Here is a 26,278-nt window from a genome sequence, read left to right as displayed (position 1 = left end):
GCAGCCAATAGTCTGTGCTTCTTCTGGGCATGGCACGAAAAACTGTCCGAAAACTGGCCGAACCGAAATCGGGACCGAACTTTTTCTGTGCATCACCGCGTGCTACCGAAATGCACCCCAAATTTCGGCCGAAGACTTCTGGCCTTGGGGAACATCGCCTTTCAACAATCCAGCTCAATGAGATAATCCCTGTATTCATAGAAGTAGAAATCGCACACACGGCAACAGTCGACCCGACTGCTACGTCATCGTTGCTATGGTTCTCCTTCCGGCTGAATAGCCATTGGATGCTTCTCTTTTTTCGGTTGGCGTCACTTCCCATTTCGGAGGAGAAATCTGGCTTGGTCAGATCGGGCCGACTTCGGCCCGAAATTCTGTTCCCCGAAAAAAGTCCGGTCCCGAATTCGGTTCGGAAAGAATTCGGACGCTTTTCGGGCCATGTGGTTCACGCTAAATGGGATAGTGATATGTGGACGAAAGGCACTCGAAGTCTGAATGCTAAGAAGGAAATTTCGCCATAGTATAAAATAAAGATATTGTATTAACAGCCATATAAAACTAGTTCAATCTTGTTTAGAGTATGTATCTGCTTCGAACGTGTTGCCCTACAAGAACTGTGTTGCCCTACAAGAATGGTGATTTTCCTGTCCCACATGATAAGGAGACCGAGCTGCACTTTTTGCAACACTCAAAGAAGAACCTGTTATGTTGTCAGGTGACCATTGTTAATATTTTTCTATTGTGTGCCCTTTTATTTTTTGTCGAATCGTTCCTCTTGGCGTCCAGAAAAAAAAGTATATGTTGGGAATATCGCGACTCCCGCTGCGAGGTCTCGCCGCTCGACCTTTCCGTATCTTCCTTGGTTGGGTCGACCCGAAGCCTTTATCGCCCTTCATGTTCTTTGTACGGTTTTGCAAAGTGGCACACCAAGGCGAGAAGAAGGGAGTCTTCTGTCACTGGGGGTTGTCGACCGACATCATTTTTCTGAGCCGATGTGAAAGAAAAAGGAGAGGCAACATGGGGGAAAGGATTACTGTAGTTTTCTGGTGAAGAAGTCTATTCTGCGATGAAAATTTTGAAAAGTATTTTGCACCAACGCCCTGTAAATGAAGTCAAATATTTGATAATGCTTACTTACCAGAAATATACATACCAAAATGTCATTTTTGCATGAATAATAGAGTTATTATCAAGGTAAATTGCGTGTAAGCGTGTGCAGAAAAAAAAGAAAAAGGGAATACTGTTTTGAGCACTAGATTTTCCTGACTGGCATTGTAAGTGTTTATAGCCTAATTTACAGCCGCCGGTACATCCAGTTGAGAGCCTCCGTGATACCGACATCTCGGGCGAGCTTTGATAGCATATGAGGTTACCTTTCCTTGGCCATTTCCTGATTTCTTAATTGGCAATCGCCTTGTGCTCAGACTCACTGCTGGCAACATTCGTTTATAATACCATCTGTGTGTGTGCCCATATTGCCATCCATACTATCCGATCACACCTATACGTCGGCATACACTAAGTATGCACTAGTAAAACAATACGAAGAGCAACGTAATGTTCAACGTTCGTAATGTTGAAACAGCCAGCAAGCGGATTACACACAGATAAATGTTTCTTAGGATAACGGTACTTAGAACTGCAGCTTTATTTGTTGTTTCTCTTTCTTTCTTTTATTGATCGATTTATTTTTATCTTTATTATTTTCTTTTTTTTTCATGGACGCTCCACGTGAACCAATAAGAAAAATCGATCAAGCGGCCGCTTGCACAATTATTTCCGCCCACGCAATGAGCAACAGTCTTTTCCGGAACCCAAATTCACGTTCGCGTAGCAAGGAAAACCAACGACAACCAACGACAGCGACGGGGGAGGGGAATATATTTATTAGACGAAAAGGACTTTGTCGCAGGCAATGCTATGTACCTCGTATCTTTAATGAGCTCCCCTTCGACAATCGAAGTACAAACTAAAAAAAGCGCTACGGCAACTTTATCATAGGATGTAGTACCTTTATATGTTCATGTACTGTCAAACTGTATGCCGCTGACTCCTTCAGGCCCAGTGCCACAAGCTTTTCCGCTTAGACGGGCCTGTTTTATTATATTTGTAGTTTGCTTTCTTGAGTAAAATTATTATCATTATTATTATGTAAGCGAGTGCAAAAAAAAAAAAAAAGGAATACCGTTTCGAGCAGATTTTCCAGACTGGCATTGTAAGCGCTGTGTGTAGGCAATGTTTATAGCCTAATTTACAGCCGCTGGTAGATCCAATTGAGAGCCTCCGAGATACCGGCATCCGTACTATCCGATCACACTTGTATATCGGCATACAGTAAGTATGCACTAGTAAAACAATACGAAGAGCAGCTAAAAATTCCATAATCAGTCAGTACAGGCGGTAGTGACTTGTGAAAACAATAATTGTAGCATGAATATATAAGAACAAAAAAAATAAAAATAAAGTACTCATGTAGCAATAGGAGACAAGCAAAAAGACGTGAATGTCTCGAATCGAACTGCGGACCTTTCGTGGCAAAGTCCGACACATTACCACTCGACAAACAGCGCAGAGGGCGCGGGCCGCCTTAATCTCGCGAGGTCAACCATGCGCAATGGGGATTATTTCGTGAGTCGGAGGCGAACGGCGTGATAAGGATCGGCGAGCTTGGCGCCATCTAGAATCGGGAAAATCGTGAATCGGAGTTGCTCCCCGACTGGTATGGCTTACAGAACATTGTTGGGACACGGGACATTGTTTTGACTTCGACAACGCAGTGACCTTGGCTCGAGAACAAAGATGGGGACCCAGAAAGCTTCTAGAGTCTTGGCACATGCGCGGTGACCCCTCGGTTTGTAACGAAAACCGTGGCCCCCTTCCCCAACAATACTCAATCTCCTTAAGTAGCGACCGGTTTTGTAAACTCTCATTCAGTTTGGCACTGACGATGTCCGTCGCATGACGGACGAAACGTCTGAGTGAGCTTGCTTTTTTGTTATGTTAAGTCGGAGTTCTCAACTTTTTTGTCTAGTTATGTCGTCTCCCGGCTTTTGGAGCATTTTCGAAAAAATGTTAGGTTGACTAGGCAATTTCCGTTTTTTAATTCCGAAAATTAAATTTCCCATGGCGAAAGATTCATAAAAGCGTTCTCACACCATGGCAAAAGCCGTCTCAAGTCGAATACCGATGACCCCATAATTTTCCGACGTGTAGATTTTTAAATATAATTTTTTCACAGGTTACGTGAGACACCGTGTAGATTGTAGATGAGGGTCTGAAGGAAGACTCGTCATACGCGGCGAACACCGTGCGACACAGATGTTGATATCCGCGTCCAACGGTGGCTCCGAAGAAACTTCGTCGCACTCGTCCGAGTCAGACGAAAAGGATACAGGGTCGTAATGGCGTGAACCCATGACGGAACACTGATCCTAAACCGCTATGACCAGCCGCGACACACGCGTACATACCCGCGCGTTGCTTCTACATACCCGGTGACGTCATGCGTCGGCTTGGTGTGGAAGCTCTGGGAAAGGGGTGTTGTGGCCGCCTCCTCCCCCGACTGTGGTTTCGATTTAGATTAGCTGATAGATACATTCGCATAATACATCGCGTAAGAGGGAAACCATGCCCATATCCGGTATTTGGGGGCCAATATGTACCAAAAGCGTCGTGCAACATTTTTTTTTTTTTTTTCAAAGATCGTTCCGAAGTCTGCCTTTAACATATTCTAAATACAGGATGTCACAGCATAATGCACTTGACCGCGTTCGTAATGTGTTTTTCTTACTTTTGTATGTTTGTTTCAGTATGGAGAAAGTACTGGCAAGTTGTTACCGAAGCAAACAGCCCAGCGGCTGTTCTTCTCATGTGGAACAGGTGATCAGCCAGAACAAGGATAGAGTGAAGAACCTCGGCGGTGGCCCGTGCAACTACGAGTGTCCCAATGGAAGTGTTACTCTGAAACCTACGTGGGTCCTGGCTACCGTAGCCGTTCTTGCATCGCTTCTTTTCAAGCAAAACCTTCAATAGCGGAAACAGCAGTGCGGTGTTCCGATCAACCCAGCCAACGGATAATTTAAAGACGCATCGATTGAAACCAAAGCCATTAGTATCGGAGTGCAAATTACTTTACGGTATCATTTCGAAGCCGTGGTAGCCGTCTTTGTGTTAGGGTGGACATTGTTGCTTTTGTGTTACTGAATCTTTCCTGGTACCGATAAAAGTGTATTGACCCCGTCAAAGGCTACGAGTAAGAGGGTTACGTCCTCAATGAATGAATAAATAAATTCGTGGTGATCCATGTATTGACGACCGTGATGAAAAATTTCATTATGCGAGCAGAATCCCATGTGTTACAGATTTACAATGATACCTGTGCAGACTTGTTGAAAAGCAGATTGCAGCCGCCCTGATCGTAAATCTTCAAACGAAAACGGGGTTATTCTTAATCCAGCCTATCGTTTTGACGTCATGGAACTGCTGTTACGTGTTTTCCCTTTTTCGTTTTCCGTTTCTTCTTTTTAAGAAATATACTGTCCTTCTGGTAGTTTGCTAACTCACTTAAGTGCATTTGCATAACACCGTGGTCGATGTTTGGCAGATTACACGATGATCACTTTGCCATTGAGAGATATTCATTTCAGGAGCGATGATGTGGGCGCCTAGGAGTTCCTTTCTCTAGATACTTCTGCGTGTCAAATGGAACGAAACGCTTCCTTTGCAAGGCACAACTTCCAAAACATACACCACGGTACAGCCGTCGCTAGGGAGCGGAACTACAACTAAATCCGAACCAAAAGACCGCTATAAGCCGATACCTACTGCAGGACCGGCACTGAACCAAAATTACACTTCACGCCACTGAACCAGTTGGGGTTATCAGTTGGCGAGACGGTTCGAGTACAATATTTGTTTTAACATGCCATGCGTGTAGCATTTCTGCTGGAGACACAGCGTGCAAGTCGTTCCACAGTCTTATGGCACCTTCGACTGGCAGCCACAAAGCGCTCTATCTACGACTGGTCAAAGCTGAGTGCTCTGACAACAGCTTCGGCAAGCGTTTCCTTCTTCCGTCTTCTTTCCTCCTCCAGCTCGGAGCGCTCTGACGTAGAGCATTGGTAGCGCCACTCGAAGATACCATAAGAAAAAAAGGGTTTGAAATGTGGTAACTGCCTTCTTTACCACGTCGATGGCATCGCCCCTCGTGGGTTGATTGCATGGGGTTTAACAGCACGTGTTACCTCCCCGACCGCATCGCGCCCTTTTGATTGACAGCAGGCGCTGGGTGGTAAATACTCTGAGTACCTCTGCTGTGGTAAATACTCGCAGTACGCGGAATACGATAGCTTCGAAAAAAATGGCCGGCTTGTTCAGTTTAACAGCAATTTCTGTAAAAAAAAAAAAAAAAAAAGAAAGAAAACAGTCGCTAACGCAATATCATTTTACTCGATAGAAGGTGTGATTTATGGTAGTATATTTCAGTTTCTTAAATATCAAATTCTGCGTGTTCGCACCTCTAAAGTCGGGTTTCGCGTAGAGGAGACTCAAGCATTTGCTAATGTTTGCTTATGTTTGATCATACCATTCAATTGCAGAGTACCTTTCGACATTCGCGAGTTTTGAAAAGTACATCGAAAGTTATAAAATCTTAGCTTAGCAATGTTGTATGTCACCCGTTGAAAGAGACGCTACAATTGGCTTGACCATACTTTCGGGACTGTTATAGTGAATACCTTCCTATCACATGAAACTCGTTTTCGTCTCTCATTTTTATTAATCTATAATAACATCTAATAATAACACAATACCACTGCTAATTTGCATGAACCAATGTTATGAACACCGTGGAGTAACAATTCTTGGACTGTAACGCAGGCGATTGGCGATTCTGAGTGTGCAACAATACTCAGCGTTGCAGCGTTGCACCATGCGTGTGGCACAGTGTGCTACAACTGCCTGTGCTGTTAGCAAAGGACATCAATTACGAGTGGCGACGATGAAGTTGAGGAATGCAGAAGGGAACATACACACTGGTTCATGGCGATACATCAATCTTACATAGTTATATATAGCCCTGATCAACCTCCCTCCGTGGTCCATGGCCCCATTTTTGTGCGAGGAAGAAGAGGAAGAAGGTGGAGCATAGCAAGAGGAGTGCCCGTATTTCCTCTGCCAAGCGTGCGTTGTGAAGAAACACATGCACGTACTGCGGGATGTCTAAAACCTTTTACGAAGAACCTTGGCCTTCGGGAACGATGTTACAAAATGTTTTGGAGCTCTCTGTCAAATCTGAAACTCTGACGGGATATAGGTCATCTTCAAAGGAAACGCCGTGATGCTGGGAGAGCTGGCGTTGTTCTCGTCTGCGCGAAATGGTTACATAGTCTCGTTTACATGAACCCGACAGGGGTAGGTCGAGTTGACGAGCTGGCTGAGTCGAACCCGACCCAACGCTGTTTACATGAGCTCGCTCGTCCAACCAGAGGCGATCGCAGCAGTGCCTAGCGAGTCGACTAGCCCGTGTGGCACCTACAGCCCGAGCGAGTCGAGTCAACCTTCCCCCTGTTTTCGGGTTGACTTGATTCGACGTGACGCTGGATCAACACGACCCGATAGCGTTTACGCAAGCGAAACGAACTCGACAAGCCAACTCGACCTGCTCCCGTTGAGCTAATGTGATGTAGAGATGGGTGCGAATCCGAATCATGCCGTACGCTCCCCGCAAGTGGATGCAGTGAAGCCGCATCGGTCACAGACCATCTAGGCCGGGGGACTCAAGCTTAAATCGAGCCGCGCACCGCATTGACCTTGGCCGACATCATGGAGGACCGGACAGAATAGAAATGACCGTAATTATCGCAAAATACTCCATCATAAAAGGTGTACAAAATAAACAGGAGCCCTGTAGTAATTGGGCGCTCCGAGCATGTATAATTATTCACACACAAACGAAAATAAATAAGCTGCCATTCCAAATCGGGCACTGAAAATTTGAAAAGCGTTTCAAATTCTTCGTACATGTACATATGGTCGTACATGTGTTGTACAACGGTTGTCCCACGTTCATGAGCACTGAAATTGTCTATTTACACACTGTATTGTTGCCTTTGCTTCCATTTTCAACGTGGAAAAAACTATATAGAAAAATCAGAGAAAGAGCAGTAATTAAAAATTTAATACAATGACCTTTGTACATAACTGTTCCATCTCTATTTTTCTTGTTTTCTCTGCGCTCCATACAGTTTCTCACGGATGATATCCGGAGATGCTGCCGCTATAGTGCAAGCTCGTAAACTTAGTTTAATAATTAAAATGAAGCCATTCTCTCCACTACTTCTTCCCTTCACTCTTTCTTAATTATCATATTTCTTAGAGTGTAGTTTACCAGAATGCACGTGCACACCAGCTCACTGTGACCATTACTTGAGGTTCATGAGCCACAAGAACTGCTCAGATGTGTATGGGCTTCGTATTATGGACAGGAGCAGCACTGTACGGCGAGCGAGGGTAAAAACAATGCCTGAACACATGGTTTCATTCCTAATTTCTGATTATTTTTGGTGGAGTTCATCTTTATTCTGTTTAGTGGTCAAGATCCCTCGGGTCACAGAATAGCTGACTGCGGGCCACATGCGGATTGCGTGTGTGAGATCCCTGTTACCCTGACCTAGGGAAAAACAGTCTTTACTGCGTGATGCCACTTCGACACTGCCCGAAAGGAACTGCCAGCTCGAGAGGAAAGAAGCAGTCCTCGAGGATCGTGACAATCGTTAGACGGCGGTGGCGCTACAGGCTCCCCCCTCTAGAAGCTCGGAGAGCGCACACAAAAAGAGTCTAAGGCCGAAGGCAGGTTGGCGGTTTTGAGTCCCAGTGCACCCGGCGAGACGGGGAGGAAACCGGGGTCACGGGGGAGGGGACCGAAGAGACGGGGGCTGGAAACGCTGAGCCAGACGGAACGTCCATGTATGCGGGCTTAATGCGATCCGTGGAAACCACCTCGGAGCGCCCATTGATGAGGAGTGTGAAGGATTTCGGACGGCGACTTTGGACGAGGTAGGGACCGTCGTATGGGTTCTGCAGGGGCTGCCGATGGCCGTCGTGGCGTACGAAGACATGTGTCGTGGTTGCCAGGTCGGGGTGCACAAAGACGCGACGATCGGATGAGGGTCGGTAAGACGGCGCCCGCAGGGTGGCACAGAATGAGGAGAGCCGGGTGGCAAAATCTTGCGGGTCGGGCAGGGGCTGAGTTGCGTCGGGAGCGAAGAATTCACCGGGGAGGCGACGGGGGCCGCCGTACAGCAAATCTGCTGCGGAAACACTGCAGTCTTTGATGGCGCTGCGGATACCAAGCAGAACCAGGGGCAAGTGCTCAGACCAACGTTCCGGAAACTCCGAGGTCTTCAGGGCTGCCTTGAGCTGTCTATGGAGCCTCTCTACGAGGCCGTTAGAGCAGGGATGATATGCAGTGGTGAGACGGTGCTGGGCTCCCAGGAATCTGCATACCGCGGCGAAAAGGCGGGAAGTAAATTGGCGACCGCGGTCAGTGGTGATAGTGGCTGGCGCCCCGAACCGGGATACCCATGTGGTGAGAAATGCACCACAGACAGTAGGGGCGGTAATGTCGCGAATGGGGTAGGCTTCTGGCCATCGGGAAAACCGGTCAACACATGTTAGAAGGTAGGTGTTACCCGAAGAAGGTGGAAGGGGCCCGACGAGGTCGATGTGTATGTGCCGGAAACGGGCTTCGGGTACGGGGAAGGCAGCGGAGGGCGTCGACGTGTGGCGGTGCACCTTGGCTCGTTGGCATGCTAGACATGTGCGGGTCCAGTGACGGACGTCCTTCTGCATGCTGGGCCACAGGAAACGGGTGGAGATGAGACGCTGCGTGGCTCGTATACCGGGGTGGGCGAGGCAGTGGAACGCGTCGAAGAACTGGCGTCGAAAGGCCTGAGGGACATAAGGTCTGGGCGTTCCCGTAGAAGTGTCACAGAGAAGGGGATGAGTGCTGACAGGCAATGGGACCATTTTGATGGCTAGGTTATTCGGCGTCGCGCAGAGTTGCTTGAGTTCCGGATCATCAGCCTGTGCCAGAGCAAGGGCAGCATAGTCAATGGCTGGAGGTGGAGATGATGTGACCGCCGATACATCGAGACGCGACAGCGTATCGGCTACTTGGTTGGATTGGCCAGAAATGTGACGAACGTCGGTGCTAAACTCGCTGATGAAAGCGAGATGCCGAATCTCACGGGGCGAAAGCGAGGCGCTGGAGGATTTGATGACGAAAGTCAGCGGCTTATGGTCCGTGTAAACGGTGAAGGGTCGTCCCTCGAGGAAATGGCGGAAGTGCCTTATGGTTAGGTAGACGGCAAGCAGCTCGCGGCCGAAAGTGCTGTATCGTTTCTCTGCAGCCGTGAGCTTGCGAGAGAAAAAAACTCAATGGGACGGGCTGGCCTTGGTCGTCGAGTTGATGCAGGGCTGCGCCTACCGCCACACTTGAGGCGTCAACTACGAGGTACGTCGGTGCATTCGGGATAGGATGAGCGAGGAGCGTAGCCTCGGACAACATCTTTTTAACGTGCTGAAACGCTTGCTCAGCCTCAGCTGTCCACACGAGGGTTTTACTGGAACGATTGGTGCCAGAAAGGAGGTCGAAAAGTGGGGCAAGTAGACGTGCACAGCCGGGAAGGAATCTTCGATAAAAATTGATCAACCCAAGGAATTGGCGGAGCTTGCGATGAGTTTGTGGCTGGGAGAAATCGTCAATAGCTTTGACCTTCGTGCGGAGTGGCGTGATACCGTCCGAGGTGATCTGGGAAAAGGACCGAATTACGCCGAACATGGTGTTCATAGTTCGGGTCACCAAATGTAGAGGACGATGGTCTTCATCTACGTGAGCCCCGACCGGCGATGATGGTATGCCACGGAGAGGCAATGACGGTGGCCTATCTCCATGGCCGCGCCGGTGGAACTGAGGCAGGTGCTCCAGGCGCGCGACCATCTTCGTCTTTGTCCACCGGCCGCTACAACTTCATCTAGAAATAAGTAACTTACCCGAGATCGCGTAGCACTTGTTTAGAATTATCTCAAACTCTACTTAAGAACAGCTCTATGCAGCGATACTCTATGCTGTTCCAGTCTCTACTACACTATATACTGTATCCCATGTCGGCCCTCATACCGTGGATCCTTGCTAATGGGTATTGGGTTATTGGAAATCTGCAATAAAGATTGGATACCAAGTTGAAAGGTATGCTGCAATTGAACGAAGGGGTCGCATTATCAAACCCGATTTTCTTTTTCTTTTTTCTTTTCTTTCAGGCTTATCTAAACTCGCTGGTTGCTGTGCAATTTAGTTTTAGAGCACATAATGTTTTCCACTCATAACTATATTACTGAATACGACAAGTCCCGCACAATGCATACTACAAGCGTAGTTGTAAGGGACGAATATCACCTCGGTAGAAATACTTCCAGCTGCTGGATCAACGTCACGGGAATCTCTCCTTTCCAGGCGGCGGGCTGCAGACGTGCCATATCATTCAGAGATAGCTATAACACACGGCGAGCGCATTTCAAAATGAACCCGCCCAAAAAGGTAATTTTCTTGTTATTTTGGTTTCGTCACTGATTTTTCTTCCCCACGCTTAAAGCCCCAGGTCATATTTTTCTCTTCAGAAGGTTAGGGAGATTTGATTGGCTTCGAAATGGGAGAGGATGATAAGTGACGAAACCAAAATAACAAGAAAATGAGCGTGCTGTTCCAGCCTGCCTTCGGTCTCGAGTCCGCGCTTATCATAGTCCGCTAATCTATCGCGGAGTGATAGAGCAGCGGCTTCTCCTCGTCTGGAAAGATAAGAGTGTGGAAGGAGACGTGCTGGGGAGCGACTGAAAGCATTTCAATTCAGGAAAGCTCCTGAATGAGAAAGAGCGGCACTGGATGAGACACTTGAGCAAGGAAATAAATGTATTGTAAGGTGATATGTGGGTTCATTTACAGTGTTCCCTTGAGCATTCCCTATGATGGCTATAATAATGAAGCTCCTGGTGACGCTAATCCCAACAGGTATGGTATTTTCCATGAATTTCTGTTACCCCAAAATGACTCTTTCGGACCATACAGTATGATAAGTCGAGGACCTGTGATGTATCCAGAACCCCCTGCACCGTCAACACCCCCAAATGTTCGGCGACACACCCCTACCTTTTTACGTGTGCACTCCCTGCCCCCGCCCAATTTTTTCCCCTCCCCCCTCATTCTTGGGCTTCTGGATAAACCGCTGTCAGGGACAGTAAGCACGCGACACAAGCAGCATGAGTAAATATCTGCTATGCTGAGATGGAGGCTTAGGAGGGGATGCGTCCCCTTGTGTTAGTCTCCGCCAATTCGTTTCGTAAGGTACTCAACTTCCTTGTCGCCATGTGCAGTTGGTGACCCTTGTTGGAAAATAGACACGTTCACTTATTTCTATACTCCAGCTCAGCTTCAACCTTCATCGGGAACAACAAAAACGTATCAATTTCAAACGTATTCACTTGCTTCGAATCATAACAAGCACTGGAACCGTACACGTGTGCTTCAGGTATGAAATCAGGTTGAACCAGGTTTGACACAGGCTGTACATGTGGACCCACGTTTATAGGAACTCGACAAAAGTGAGTCGAGTTGGTTTATCGCAGCAAACCCTCTCCCATCAGGCCGTGTCGACCAATCTCGACCAGTTTCTGTCGGGTTCATGTAACCGCGGCTTGGGTCGTACGACACCTGATTCAACCAGATGTTTGCACCTGATATATACACATGCAGAAAAACAACTTTATTTTATGATTCTGAATGGGGAATTTCTTCGGCAGGGGCGATACTCTATTCCGCACATGTAGAAAGTTCGGTCTGCATCCACGGAAGCATAGATCAGTTTCGGACAGAATAATGGTCCTCATGATGAGCAGTGACACACAACGCAGACATTCAGCGAACACTATATATCCAATATCCCCCAGATAGACAATGATAATGATTCGGGGTATACGTATATATCGCGAGATACACAAGAGGTGGCTTTGCAGCAGCATTCAAAAGTGGTGACCAGCTCAAGTGTCGTGGAGTGACCTGGCGCAATAGTGCGGCCTACGTTTCTCTTTTTTTATCTTCTTTTTATTTTCTTTTGGGTATACTCCTAAGGGAAACCGAGACGGCATTCTCACCTACGTTCGGCACCAAAGTGAAAAACGCGCAGAAATATCACTGATTCGTAAAAGAATACCTCAGTATTTGGTCGGATATTACTGTCCACAGATGAACATTCCATGTTGTCGCATTGTCATTGTGTTTATCGTTCGAAGTATCGTTCGAAGTTCGCACACGTGAAATGAATACGTTTTTGTTGTTCCTGGTGAACGTTGAAGCTGAGCAGGAATGTAGAAATAAGTAAAGGTGCAGATTTTCCGACACGGGATGCCAAGCGCACGTGTCGACAAGGCAGCTGAGGATCCCAAGAAGGGAGGTGCCCAGGACAAGAAGACAAGGGGACGCATCCCCTTCCTCAGCCTTCATCTCTGTGTTGCACATATTTTAGTCCTAGTGGGCTTACTAGAACTTGATATGCCACTCACCTTGATCATGATCAAAGAGCCGAGTCGCAGTAAGCCAGCGGCGACAGCACTCCACAGACCCAAATAATGACTGCTCACGGGTGATAAGTGCACGCAGCAAGGCTCTCACTGCCTGAAAAATAGCCATGCTCCCAACATCTGGGCCACCAAAGGACAGCCGGCACCGGCGAATCCAAATTTGGAAGTTAATTTCCGAGATCAGCAATGCTAGTTGCTTCCGCTCTGCGCGTGCGACCGGCAACGGCTCCAGGTACCTTACGGTGGCCCAATCAACTGCTGGGAACCCAAATATTTGCGCCGCCCTACTCCACAGTAAAAGTGGAATATGGAAAGCTCCCTTGGAAAGCTCTAATGGGTGTATTGTCATCAAGCAGGAGAGCTACCTATGGAGGTAGCTCTAGAAGGATCAGGAAAAGATCTTCCCGGACAGCACCGCAAGCGGTACTGCCCCGACGACCTTGTTATCGGCCGCGCGTTCAAAGACACGGCCCACCCAGGGGCGGAGCGCGTTATCAAGGGGCCCTTCTCCAAATATGAAGGACCGGCTCCCTTTCGCCTCCCTCCACCGCGAAAGATCCTAGCCCAAAGGCGAAAGATCAATACGCGGATTTGAAGGGAGACCAGAGCATATGCCAGACCAGAGGCAGCTCTAATGAGAGTGTATTGGCATCAAATGGAAGGCCGGCCACAGGGGCAGGCTTCCTGCAGCATCTCAAATAGACTCGAACAACATTCTGAATACCAACTCTCGCCCAGCGACTAAGGCTGTTCAGGGATTGCTATACGTGTCCGTTTCGCCATGCAACAGTCCATGACACTGGAAAGCTGCAAGTGGGAGAACAACACGAGGATGTGGACACCTCATAGGTTAACATGGAACTTGCCATTGTCCACCCTGAAGAGGATGTCAGAGGTCATCCAGCGACGGTGAAACTCAACTGCTCCAAGCACCGCACGCTCCCTGCAAAGAACTTTGCGAATACCGGCGTTAACTAGCCGAATCACCTCTTGCACACTGCGGCTCTCCTGCGCGTGCACTCGTCGACAGCGTGAAATCCACACTTGGTAGTTGATTTCGACCACCAAGAGCACAAAATGCCGCCTATCCCGCTGCGAGACAGGGAGGGGGTACAGACCACGAACTGTGCTCCACTCAACATCCGTCAGGCTATAGGGGCCTGCTACACGGTGCCACAGGGCACCCGGCAACAAACATAAACTGAAAGCATGCTCTGCTGACTCCCTGTACTCGCAGAAGGGACAGCCGGGTGACGTTACACCAAAACGGGAAAAACGCTCACGCAGCGGCAAGACGTCATGCGCTAAGCGCCACTGAAGACTGGCCCGACGGGCATCCAGCCAGCCAGCAGTGGTCGTACGCCACGCCATGTGGCGCTGAATAGGCGTCGAGTTCGGGGGTGGCCGATTAAGCGCAAGAAGTGCCATGTAAAGGCGCCGCACGGGCCATGATGTTATGTCATCATCAGGGAAAGAAGCTCTCAGGCTGCCCATTGCCACAACGTATGCCTTCAGGTGGGGAGCCACGCACTCTGAGCGCGGGCGAGTGTGTGTCAGCTCAGAAAAAAAACGAATGTCGGGTCCTAACAGAAAAGTTAGTAGACCCTGAGCAGGATGCCGCTGCTCTAGGAGACCCTGAAAGATCGCGCGCAGACCTAAGGCAAGGCACATCACTTTGAAATCGGGCACCAAAAGGCCGCCATCTACGCGAGGCCGATACATACGACCTCTCGATACCCATTCTACAGAACCGCCCCAGATAAAACTGAAACGCCGCACATGTAGCGGCCTGAAGAGTAGTCCGCGGAGGAATGGAGATATTCGCTAAATACCAATATTTATATATGTATTGGCATCATCGTGGAAGACCAGCCATATTGGCTGGCTCCCTTTAACGCAACAAACACACTAGTCTACAACCATCGCAACGCCAACTCCCAAAGACGAGCTCACGGCAGGACTGGCAATATTTGTAGAATTAGCTAGTTATAACACTTTCCTTCGGCAACACTCAATAAGCGTTACATATCGTTACCGTAATGACGCAGTTAACATTTACTTTCGATGGTGTGCCATCTACTCAGTGCTAGCACGGAAGCTGTAGTGTCGCTACGACAATGTGTCTTTGCACATGAGAGTTAGAAAGGGTTGGAGGAAGCACCACCAAGAAAGCAGCAATAAGGGGGCATTCGCAACCTGGCCACAATACTATGGCGAAAAGTTGAACCAACATGGATGGCCGTGGTGCGGATTGTGCTGAAAGAGCTTGCCTTTGTCAGCCTCACAGATTTGGCCAGCGTCGCGATTAAAGCTCTGGAGGGAATGTGCGTCCTGGGCCGACTTCTAAGGGAACTACGCCGACATACGTCTGATAGCCGTCTGAGGAAAACATCAGCAAAAACTCATTGGCACAGCGTAGGAATGTGACACGCTCTTGGGTCGGCACAAACACTGTGTCTCTGCAAGACATCAATGTTGCAGAGTGTTAGCAACACCTCTGGCGGTCGCAGTACAAAGCCAGTAAGTACAGATAAAAATATAAAAATGAGCAAATGCTCCATGGCTGCACGTAAGGTATATGTTTACATGTCAAGCGTGCCACAATCCCAGCTGTGGACGGCCGTTTCGAGCTAGTTGGCTCTCATCGGCACAGCGTAGGGATGTGGCACGCTCTTGGGTCGGCACAAACACTGTGTCTCTGCAAGACATCAATGTTGCAGCGTGTTAGCAACACCTCTGGCGGCCGCAGTTCAAAGCCAATAAGTACAGATACAAATATAAAAATCAGCGAATGCTCCATGGCTGCACGTGAGGCATACGTTTACATGTCAAGCGTGCCACAATCCCAGCTGTGGACAGCCGTTTCGAGCTAGTTGGCTCTCATCGGCACAGCGTAGGGATGTGACACGCTCTTGCGTCGGCACAAACACTTTGTCTCTGCAAGACATCAATGTTGAAGGATGTTAGCAACACCTGCGGCGGCCGCAGTGCAAAGCCAATAAGTACAGATACAAATATAAAAATGAGCGAATGCTCCATGTCTGCACGTGAGGCATATGTTTACATGTCAAGCGTCAGGCGCCAACGACCGCCATTAAGATGGTTTGCCAATTCCGAACGATGCGCAGCTACGCAGAGCTGACGAGCCGCAAACACGGCGAAACACCTGTCCTCTGGTGCTGTCGCATCGTTCCATGAGTATCTATCTATCTATCTATCTATCTATCTATCTATCTATACATATATATATATATATATATATAGTGAAGAAAAATAGCATAGGCTCCTTGGCTGCACGTTGAACATATGTTTATAAGTCCCAAACGTCGCCACACCAGCATTGGACAGCTGTTTCGGCCTTATTGGGCCTTCATCAGCAATGCGTAGGTGGGCGACGTTTGAGCGATTGGCGTCGGAAGGTCACGTGGAACGTGATGTCCTCCCGTCAGGGTGAGTGACTCACCTCTAAAAGCCCAGTGCGAAGCCAGTAAATTATTAAGTGAAGAAAAATAGCATAGGCTCTTTGGCTGCACGTTGAACATATGTTTATAAGTCCCAAACGTCGCCACACCAGCATTGGACAGCAGTTTCGGCCCAGCTGATGAAGGCCCAATAACGCCGAAACAGCTGTCCAATGCTGGTCTGGCGACGTTTGGGACTTATAAACATATCTTCAACGTGCAGCCAAAGAGCCTATGCTATTTTCCTTCACTTAAAGGACAACGGAAGCGAAAATAAGCTGCAAAGCTGTTTGCCTCATATTGCGATGTGTACCAAAACAATCCGGAATTCGACTTAGATTTACGTATATTACTAGTTGAAATGCCGCCACAATCGCGATATAAAAATCGGCCACGGAGCACTCTGAGCCCCTGGCGAGCGTCGCTGCGCCGCAGTAGCAGACCACGGAAGTGACGCACGATGTCTCTCCTGTTGGAGTTCCTGACTTTCATTTCGCGGTTGTTTTGCGATCGGAGGTTGATTTTCGCGACACGAAAAATTGTACATACTTGTGAAGTCTTTCCTGGCTGTGATACAGCATGTTGCCGACTTCCTTTCGGCAACCGGAGGACATAGTGTTCCTTGCACGAACGAAACACGGATAGACATCAACAACACAGCGTCAAACATCGAGTGACGTTTATTACAAAGACAACACTACCGAGGCTGGCCCCCAAAATCCATCCGAAGGAAGGTGATCTCATTCTCTCTAGGGGTGAGAGTCTTGCTGCTTATTGCTGGATGTCTTACCTTGCGTTCGGCCAGGATATATTTCACAACAAACACGCTCTACCAGTCTGTGGTTGTTTCCGTGACCGTATTGGCCATTGGCGCTCGACTAGCAATCGAGAGATGCGAAGTTCAAACTCTGCCGATGTCTGACTTTTTTGATGACTGTCATATTTAAATTGTTTCCGAAAGACAGGAGTCTTATTCTCGCCGCGAATCCGTCTATGCCTACTTGCAGCCAGGTGAAACAAGACAAGTAGTGCGCAGACATATTGTTGACGAATGGTTCAAAACAAATCCAGAGGTGCTGATAGGCCTTGACTTGTCAACGAAGTACATCAGACTGAAAGAAGGAGCAGCCCCTTCTGTATTTGCACGAAAACGGAAGGCACAAATCTTTACCTCCACTTGGCGTTTCGGCGTACGTCTCATTCCCGCTACGGGGAAAAAACGGAGACGAAGAAGCATGTACGAACCCATCTCTCATAGGATATATCGCCTTCAGACTTCCACGAGATCTCCGAATCGAACACCTTCAGGCGTTATTCGAAATTCGCCGTGTTTACCCCGTTCATCGGGCAGCCGCACATGGAGCTCGAGAGATATTTGACGGCGCTACTCAGATTTTCCCGCAATGCTTTGCAGCAGCGGGCGCGCTCCATGGGCGATCGTGTCGCGCTCGTAATCGTCAAAAATATGCCCATCCGTACAGCGTACTCGCAAAATACTAGCGGCACCATAATTCTGCGTAATATTTACACCTTGTTCGAGCCCTTTTTTGCAATGGACAAATTTCGCTTCCGTTGTCCTTTAATACTTTACTGGCTTCGCTCTGGGCTTTCACAGGTGAGTCACTCACCCTGACGGGAGGACATCACGTTCCACGTGACCTTCCGACGCCACCCGCTCAAACGTCGCCCACCTACGCATTGCTGATGAAGGCCCAATAAGGCCGAAACAACTGTCCAATGCTGGGGTGGCGACGTTTGGGACTCATAAACATATGTTCAACGTGCAGCCAAAGAGCCTATGCTATTTCTCTTCACTTAATACGTTACTGGCTTCGCACTGGGCTTTCAGAGATGAGTCACTCACCCTGACGGGAGGACATCACGTTCCACGTGACCTTCCGACGCCACTCGCTCAAACGTTGCCGACCTACGCATTGCTGATGAAGGCCCAATAAGGCCGAAACAGCTGTCCAGTGCTGGAGTGGCGACGTTTGGGACTTATAAACATATGTTCAACATGCAGCCAAAGAGCCTATGCTATTTTTCTTCACTTAATACTTTACTGGCTTCGCACTGGGCTTTCAGAGGTGAGTCACTCACCCTGACGGGAGGACATCACGTTCCACGTGACCTTCCGACGCCACTCGCTCAAACGTCGCCGACCTACGCATTGCTGATGAAGGCCCAATAAGGCCGAAACAGCTGTCCAATGCTGGTGTGGCGACGTTTGGAACTTAAGCGCGACCCGCATACGACGTTTTCTCGACGGGAAAGCGTCGACGGCTCGACGGTTTTCCGCTGAACTCCGAAAACAATAGGAGCAGGCCAGTTTCGCCGACGTCTGCGGTGAGCAGATCTCGACGGTTGACGCCGGAAGTAACGCGTCCTTCCTGACCAATTGGGTGTCTTGCCGGAAGTTGCCGCCTGAACAGCTAACTATCATGGCGTGCGGCGTAGAGATGTGTGTACCGAAGGTTCCATTTACCATTTCGTGAGCGCAAAATGAAAGAGACAAGGGAGATAGCGCATGAAGTGAAATTGAGGACGCAGGAACATTCCTCTCATGCAACGAACAAAGGCAAGTCGTCGCAGTTGCAAGTCAGATTGTTGCGATGGTTGTTTGCGAAGTAGACGAGGGAGTCACGCGAAGAATACGCATTTCATTTTTTATTATTTATTCTGTCGCACTCAACAAGCAACTGAAGCCATCTTCCTGAAGCTTCCCATCCGTTCTTGGGCTCGCAACAAACTGTCTTGCAACTGGGACGACTTGCCTTTGTTCGTTACACAAGAGGAATGCTCCTGCGTCCTCAATTTCAGTTCATACGCTATCTCCCTCGTCTGTTCGTATCACTGTTCTCGGATCGTTCTTGAGCTGTGACAACAGTAAAAGCTTTTGTTGACAGCATCTGTATATTCTTTTTGCAATCTCCTCTCCTCAACCCGGCCTCTGGATGTCAAATAAAGTACTCATTGCTGGTTTTAAGTTTCTGTCGTCTGCTTCTTGTCGTGTTTTCTTCATCCTCGAGGAGTTGAGATGGTTTCACCGGGAATGTCAAAGGCACTCTTAAATGAAAAGCTGGTCGCTGAAGTGCACATGCGAAGGCCTCTATGGGATATGAGATGTCGTGACTACAAGGACCCGAAGAAAAAACACCTCTTGTGGATTCAAGTTGCCGAAACGCTCAACTGGAACGGTAATTCTAAGCTGCTTTTACTGTAGAACGCTATGATAAATTCGAATCTGAAAACTGAACGCGGTTCAATTAATCACATTGCTCTCCATTCAGTCACGGAAGTTCAAAACAGATGGAAGAGCTTACGAGATGCATTCGCGAAACGTCTCAAAGCGATATTGCAAAAGAAGAGGAGCGGCGCGGGCTCGGGAGATATAGAAGAAGTGGATGCAGACAGCGACGACTGGACACATTTTAAGCAGTTATTCTTCCTTAAAGACATATACAACACCAGGAGGTAAGCAACTAGGGCACCATGGTCAAAGTCTTTTTTACACTCCTCTTGTTGTCTTTTTTTTTTTCTTTTCTTTTTCTAGTTTTGAACAGGGATGGGCAAAAATAAATTTTGGTGGTTTTAAATACTTGTCATGTCACCATCACTTGTCACCTCACAAAGGTGGGCAATATCATGACTAACGTTCTTAGGGAATGTGCATCCTGGGCAGACTTTAAGGGAAACAGTGCTGACACATGTGTAAATACTTTCATAAATGCATCGAATGAGCAAAAGATGAATGCGGACCGAGTAACTGTTGGTATTGGTATTCAAGGATCGTTAGAAACAGCATTCCCGCATCATGGTGATTTAAATGATTCTGTCATCCATGCAGCTCCTGTTTGATCAGACAGTGTTGGTTTGCGAAATCTATAACATCGATGCTATTCGACTGCTGACATCATGCTTTCTATCCAGGACATCTGGAAATTTACAGATGTGTCCCCTGCCTGCATCTAATAGCAGTGAGACAGCACAGTCATTACTTGAGAGTATGGTGACAGAATCGCACACAGGTTCTGTTTGCCTCTCGGGATTGACCCCTAGCTGCACATCACCACCGACAATATCCCATTCGTTACCACATGCCCCACCTTCCCCAGTTGCTCAAGCTTCTCCTCATATACCATGTGAAGATGATGCGACACGACCCTGTGAGACCCAGCCTGTCACTCCACTTCGCCAACCTTTATCCTCCCAACCACGAAGAAAACGTACCAGGACCTCAAACAACCATGAAAGGCTTGATGCTGAACTGCGTCTCATTGATCTGCAGCTGCAGCAAAGGCCCGACGAACATGACAGCCTCGGAAACATAATTGCAGAAGGTGCGCGACGCTGCCGACGCGAGTATTTGCATGGTTTGAGAGTTGAATTGTTGGACGTTCTCCACAGGTATGAAGAAATGAGCAGGCAATAAATAGTAGTATGTGCTGTGCAACCGCATGTTATTTCACAAGTAGACAAAAATGTACAACATGATACAGTATCAACAATGTATACAGCATAGTGGGTGTATTCCAAATACACAGTCAATGATGCATCACAATAAGTGGAGAGTATTACCGCTATGTGTTAAAAAAAAAAAAGGTTCGAGCTGCTGGTCACCTATGCAACATATCTAGAGCACTGTGTATGTATATGGTATAGGAATATGTACATATACACTGTAATTTCCCTCCTGTACAGATAGAAAAAAGCTGTACGTGGCAGCACCGATGCTATTTTTGCAGGTGGAAATCCTGTGGGAAAGCACATGCAAGCAGCATTGCTGCTGGCAATAACATTATATAGCTTAACATGCTACCTGCTCGAGTTTCTCCATGAAGAAATGACTTTGCAATAAACATATCTCAATGTTGTACAACAATACCTTGTTTTACCATTTGACAATAATGAATAACCAATCTAACATTACTGATGAACTTCATATACAGTAGACTGGGTACTTTGAAAGATGCAGTTGATGACACACAACAAAAAGGGAGGGAACAGTTTAAACTGAGAGCTTTCTATGGAAAAGGATTTCAACAGCAGCGTCTATTCACGAATAATTCATCAAGCGACGTTTGTAGAACAACCCCCACAACACACAAAATTTATACAATAGTACTATACAAAACATAAAGTCCAACACAGCCATATTCACAGCCTATAACCATTCACATTTGTTTTCATGTAACAAAAGGAGTCACTATTCATATGTACATTAGGGTTGCCACCTTCTCCATCAGCCAATGACATGGGGGGGGGGGGGGGGGGCAACGCAGTGGGCTTTGCATTTGAATTAATACGATGTATCAAAAGTTTTTTTTCTGTACCCAAACGTTGTTTTAGTTACCTCAGACTACAGAAAGCCAGGACAGCCTGGTCACGCCGAAAGCCTAGATAAGCATTCACGGGGTTGAGACACTTGCATAGATGTGGTTCATTACGTCGTGGACACATTGCACTGCAGCTAAATACAAAGGGGAAAAAGTTATTCTTCTATGTGCCGTACCTAGTGAGATACAAGCCCTCAAGCACACCGCCGAGCTAAGCGCAGACGTCTCAGACCTCAGAGTTGCATGGATTTTTATGGGCAGCTGTAAGCACGTGACTTCTTGTGCGCTACCTCACTGGCGGCATTGAGGTCTGTGATGAGAGAGGCACATACGCCTTGGTATCCGCGGTGCCTATTTTCTTTGCTTCTATGCTTCTATTCTTTCAGTGCAGGTTCACATCAGTGCAAATAACAATTTTTTATGTTTATCTGGGATAACCTGGGATGACCTGTCACAACCCCTTTTTGGCCAGCTGGAATGCATAACGTTGCATTTTTATTGGTCCTATCAATTTCATTTACATTGTGCCCAGTTCTGTGTGAGCTATCTCAAACTATGCACTCTATGGGGAGCTGCGCACCTGTCCACTGTATGCATTTCACCTTCACCCAGACACAAAAAGCAAGACTTCAATTCCATAACTGTTCGGGTGAAATCCGGAGAGGTGACAATCCTAATGCACATCTTTCATGAAGAAACTGCCCTTCACTGTGGTTGTACCCTTGCCCACTGCCATGACAACTCCCCAGCTGGACTACAGAAGTATTTAGTAAATGCTTCCCTGCTTGCAGCGGCATCCCTGCTGAAGTTTCTTGCATGGGTGCGATGCAGAGAAGGCAACATTGAACAACCCTCCAGCTCCTGATGCCATCTTCCTTCAGTAATGTTGCTGTAGACATCCTGATTGTCACCATAGCCCACAGTGTCATTGTTGTGAGTGCTCAGGAAATTGTGAAGCACACAAGCTGCCTTTACAACACCATCTGCATTTTCTGGTATTAAGTTGATGGTCCTCAACAGGATCCTCCACCGTGCGCAGAGAATGCCGAATGCGTTTTCAACGCAGTTCCTACATGCAATGTAAATGGCATGTATAAGAATATTGAGCTCATACAAGTTTGTAGAAAGACAACTAGGAAAAAAACACAAAAAACAGAACAGAGCAGAAAACATTAACATAAGGAAATGAAACACAATTATATTGTTAGGAGGTTCTGCACACACTTAAAACGAGACTTCTGTGGACGCAGCACCTCTTCAAGTTACAAAAATGACCATGTGGTTTTGTCTGCATGTTCTTATGCTATTTTCTGTTTCCTTTCTTACTTTGTGGATTTTTTGGCTCCTTGCTCAGTTCAACTTGTAGGCCACAATTATATTACCCCACACGTGTCTGTCATGGCATGTTACACTTTAGTGTAACAATTCCATAACATACAGTTTCATGCATAAAACACTTCTTCTAAATTAATGAAGATGCCCTTAACATTTACCCACATTTTCGTGTCAGTCCAAGTAACTGTGTGGCTTGCAAAATGCTACACAAATATGCATAAGTACTCTACATGAAACAGTACAACAGTACAACTGAGGTACTGTTATGCTGCCATAAAAGTGCTAAGAAGCAACATGTAAAAGTAATTGTATATCTAGAACTTTGCAAAATATATGCATTACCTGGCACGGCTCAACCGTAAGTTGAAGACCCTCTTTTCTGTAGGCAGGCCGAGGCCTGGGTAGGGCCTCAGAAAATCAGGTCGCAGTTGGAACGCCTCATCACCAATAAACACGTGGGGAGTCACCAGGTCGCTTCCAGGCAGTTTCTTCAACCCTGGGGTGTCCAAGGTGCCGCTTTCAAGGTGGTGGCCAATTGGAGATGCCTTGAACACTCCAGAATCACTTTGTCGTCCCTCAGCGCCAACATCAATCAGGACAAACCTGTAGCAGCTGTCTACGACAGCCATCAGGACTATCGAAAATGTCCCCTAGAGGACAAGAATACCTTAATAAATATGCACACAAGTAGCAACAGAGCTATGTGACACAGCTATGACATTCTGTATGTGATATTCAGAGAACAAAAAAATTTGGGTTACATCAACTGCGTCGCAAAGAGATGTACATGAACATCTGTTTTAATGTATATGTAAATAAGGTGTACAAAGCACAATTTTCCAGTATGCGGATGACAAAGTTGTCATCGTTGACAGAAATAATTATCGAGATACTGCATCGTACATTCGACATAACAGGAGCCATGAAATGGTAGAATCATACAAAATATTTGTTAACCTTTTCATACAAGTTCTATACTAGGAGTCCAAAGAAAGGATTGTTGAGAACCACTGGTCTACTCTATAATGCAAGTTACAAGTTTGTAGCAATTATTGCCCCAATATCTTGTGGCTGACTGGTATGGCCAACAAGCCAATAGGCTAATGCTGCATATGCTGAATATTGTAACATTTAAGTATGAATAAAAAATGCTGTTACCTTGTAGTTGTAGTACTGGGACCCAGTTTTTTTCGGCGCAACAATTTTGACGTGTTTGCCGTCAACTGCCCCTAGACAGTTTGGAAACTGCCACCGTTCATCAAAGCCTCTCGCAATGTCTGCCCATTCTGCAGGACCTGGTGGCTGTTGAGCAAAATACACAAGTTATAATTGCATATTCTGTGTGCATGTGCACGTGATTATGACTAGCTGCCAACCTATACCTTCATGTACAGGTCCCTCAGTCTTTCCCAGAGAACATTGCAAGTTAGGTGAATAGCCTCGCGTGCAGTTTCAAGTCCCACTCTGAAGGCCATTGCCACATCCTTAACATCTAAGCCGGATGACAGGTACCTGTGAAAGAGACAAAGAAGTCGTGAGATCCCAGTTCACTAGGCTTTGTTTGCTCATTCTTTGAGAGTATAGTGAACCACTGCTTAGCGAATTAGTAATAATAATAATAATAACGCTTTTTCATTGTGTGCCCAAGAACAGCCTTGAGGGCTTTGGTGTTGGTGTACGCTCACAAAGTATTACATAATGCCTAAAGACGACACATGCCGAGGAAATGGACAATACACACACAGCTTACGTAGCACACATATAGTTCACAGAACATATATGCAATAATGTTGCTGGATAGATTGCTTATATCTAAAATTAAAGGCATATCTTATATAATACATTGCACATTACAGATATGTGAAGCTAGCAATAAATTAATAAATTATAAATAAATGATTGTAGAAATTATACGCAATAAGAAAAACTGCAGAATGTCCGGGAGAAAAATATGTTGCACGCTTCCATAGCGATATGCATGAAATAGCAAAATGCAGAGATCCTAGCAACTGTGGGGCAGTCAATTTGTGAATGTATGGACTTGTATAAGAAAGTGGCATCGGTAATGTTGCACTGAGTTGAAAGGGGAATGAGGCCAACGTGGTGGAGCAGTTATTCATAATTGTACAACTGGAGTCCCTGGGTGTGACGGATAGATAGTGCAAAATATGAATCACTTTTTTTTTTGGACAGCTTCGGTGAGGGTCCAAATTATAGCACATGAGATGACATTTGTGCTGGAACTGTAGTCATAAGAGACTATGTTAGTTTTACGAGAGAAAGACATAACCTTGGTTTTGGCTGCGTTGATTACAAAGTTATTCGAGGGCACCAGTGGGTGCAGTTACGCTTCTGTTATGTGCAGTTCGAAGGGTACGATCGCCCGTTCCTGTTACCTCAGTGTAAATGCAAGTCGCTCAGCTGACGAAATCGGTTCTCTGCAGAGGTGGGCCTTTCGCAGATCATCTTCGACCAACTTGTGCAGCATGTCGAAAACTTCGGGACCCATGCGAAAGTACTTATGAAAGTAGCTGTTGTCCCCGCTGTCTCTCAGTTTTCGCATCTGCAAAAGTAAAGCGCTTTACGTTGTGAACGTAACACGGTGTCACTGCGCCTACAGTCACCATATATTACGCTAAACGTAGCTTATATAGTGACTGCAAGTGCAAAGTGCAAGAACGCAAAGTGTACGCTCGCGTGAGCGTAGGCATCGAAGAATATCAAATGGTACTCACTGCTGTGTGGAATTCACTTTCAGTCTTCCTATCTTCCCAAACAGGTCGAACCCACCAGCTCTTCTTGCGCAAAAGCTCCTTCTTCTTAAGAAGAAGCACTTTCTTTTTCAGAAGCAGCAACTTTCGGTGTTCATCCATCGCGGTGATAGCGGCAGTGAACAAGAGAACGGAAGCGGAAATGCAAGCGATACACGGGATCAAGTTTCGTGCTTTTGTTGCCAAGCTATGTGTGTGAAGTATTGTGCTACATTCTACACCTAAAACCTTAGTTCTCCGTCGCCTACGTTCTTCTTGTTAATTTTCGTGGCTTAAAACTCCGCAAGGGGTTCCGAAGGCCAAGCCGCCGAACATAACCGACGCCGCCCGAGGAGCCGTCGTATGCGGGTGGACTCGGCGGTTGTCCGTCGGGGTGACGTCACGACTGCGGAGTTGGGCGCTTTTCCGTCGAGAAAGCCGTCGTATGCGGGCGGCGCTTTATAAACATATGTTCAACGTGCAGCCAAAGAGCCTATGCTATTTCTCTTCACTTAATACTTTACTGGCTTCGCACTGGGCTTTCAGAGGTGAGTCACTCACCCTGACGGGAGGACATCACGTTCCACGTGACCTTCCGACGCCACTCGCTCAATCGTCGCCCACCTACGCATTGCTGATGAAGGCCCAATTAGGCCGAAACAACGTTTGGGACTTATAAATAAATAAATATATATATATATATATAGTTGAAATAAATGGGAGACAGAAGACGAAAGTAGGGGAAGTAACAAAAAAAGGGTTTATT

The 26,278-nt window shown here is 47.0% G+C and overlaps 1 protein-coding gene across 1 annotated transcript; it reads right to left on the bottom strand.

The window, feature by feature from the left end:
* Positions 1-21,786: 21,786 nt before the first annotated feature.
* On the bottom strand, positions 21,787-25,919 carry LOC135383085 (uncharacterized). The gene is made up of 6 exons (XM_064612706.1): positions 25,498-25,919; positions 25,159-25,325; positions 24,145-24,274; positions 23,921-24,064; positions 23,105-23,412; positions 21,787-22,496 (listed from the first exon to the last, which is right to left on the bottom strand). Exons 1-6 carry the CDS (start codon positions 25,633-25,635, stop codon positions 22,133-22,135), a joined length of 1,251 nt encoding a protein of 416 aa, XP_064468776.1. The 5' UTR covers positions 25,636-25,919; the 3' UTR covers positions 21,787-22,132.
* Positions 25,920-26,278: the final 359 nt, after the last annotated feature.

This window comes from Ornithodoros turicata, chromosome 2, assembly GCF_037126465.1.
Source record: "Ornithodoros turicata isolate Travis chromosome 2, ASM3712646v1, whole genome shotgun sequence".
Classification (NCBI taxonomy): Eukaryota; Metazoa; Arthropoda; class Arachnida; order Ixodida; family Argasidae; genus Ornithodoros; species Ornithodoros turicata.
Note: the sequence above shows the minus strand (reverse complement) of the source record. Positions and strands in the feature narration are given on the sequence as shown.

Excerpts from the sequence above, each read along its gene's own strand:
- LOC135383085 (XM_064612706.1), bottom strand. The coding sequence starts at position 25,635 with ATGGATGAACACCGAAAGTTGCTGCTTCTGAAAAAGAAAGTGCTTCTT. Across the intron at positions 23,413-23,920 it reads CCCAGTACTACAACTACAAG|GGGACATTTTCGATAGTCCT; the intron begins GTAACAGCATTT and ends CTTGTCCTCTAG. Across the intron at positions 22,497-23,104 it reads TTACGGTTGAGCCGTGCCAG|GAACTGCGTTGAAAACGCAT; the intron begins GTAATGCATATA and ends CATTGCATGTAG.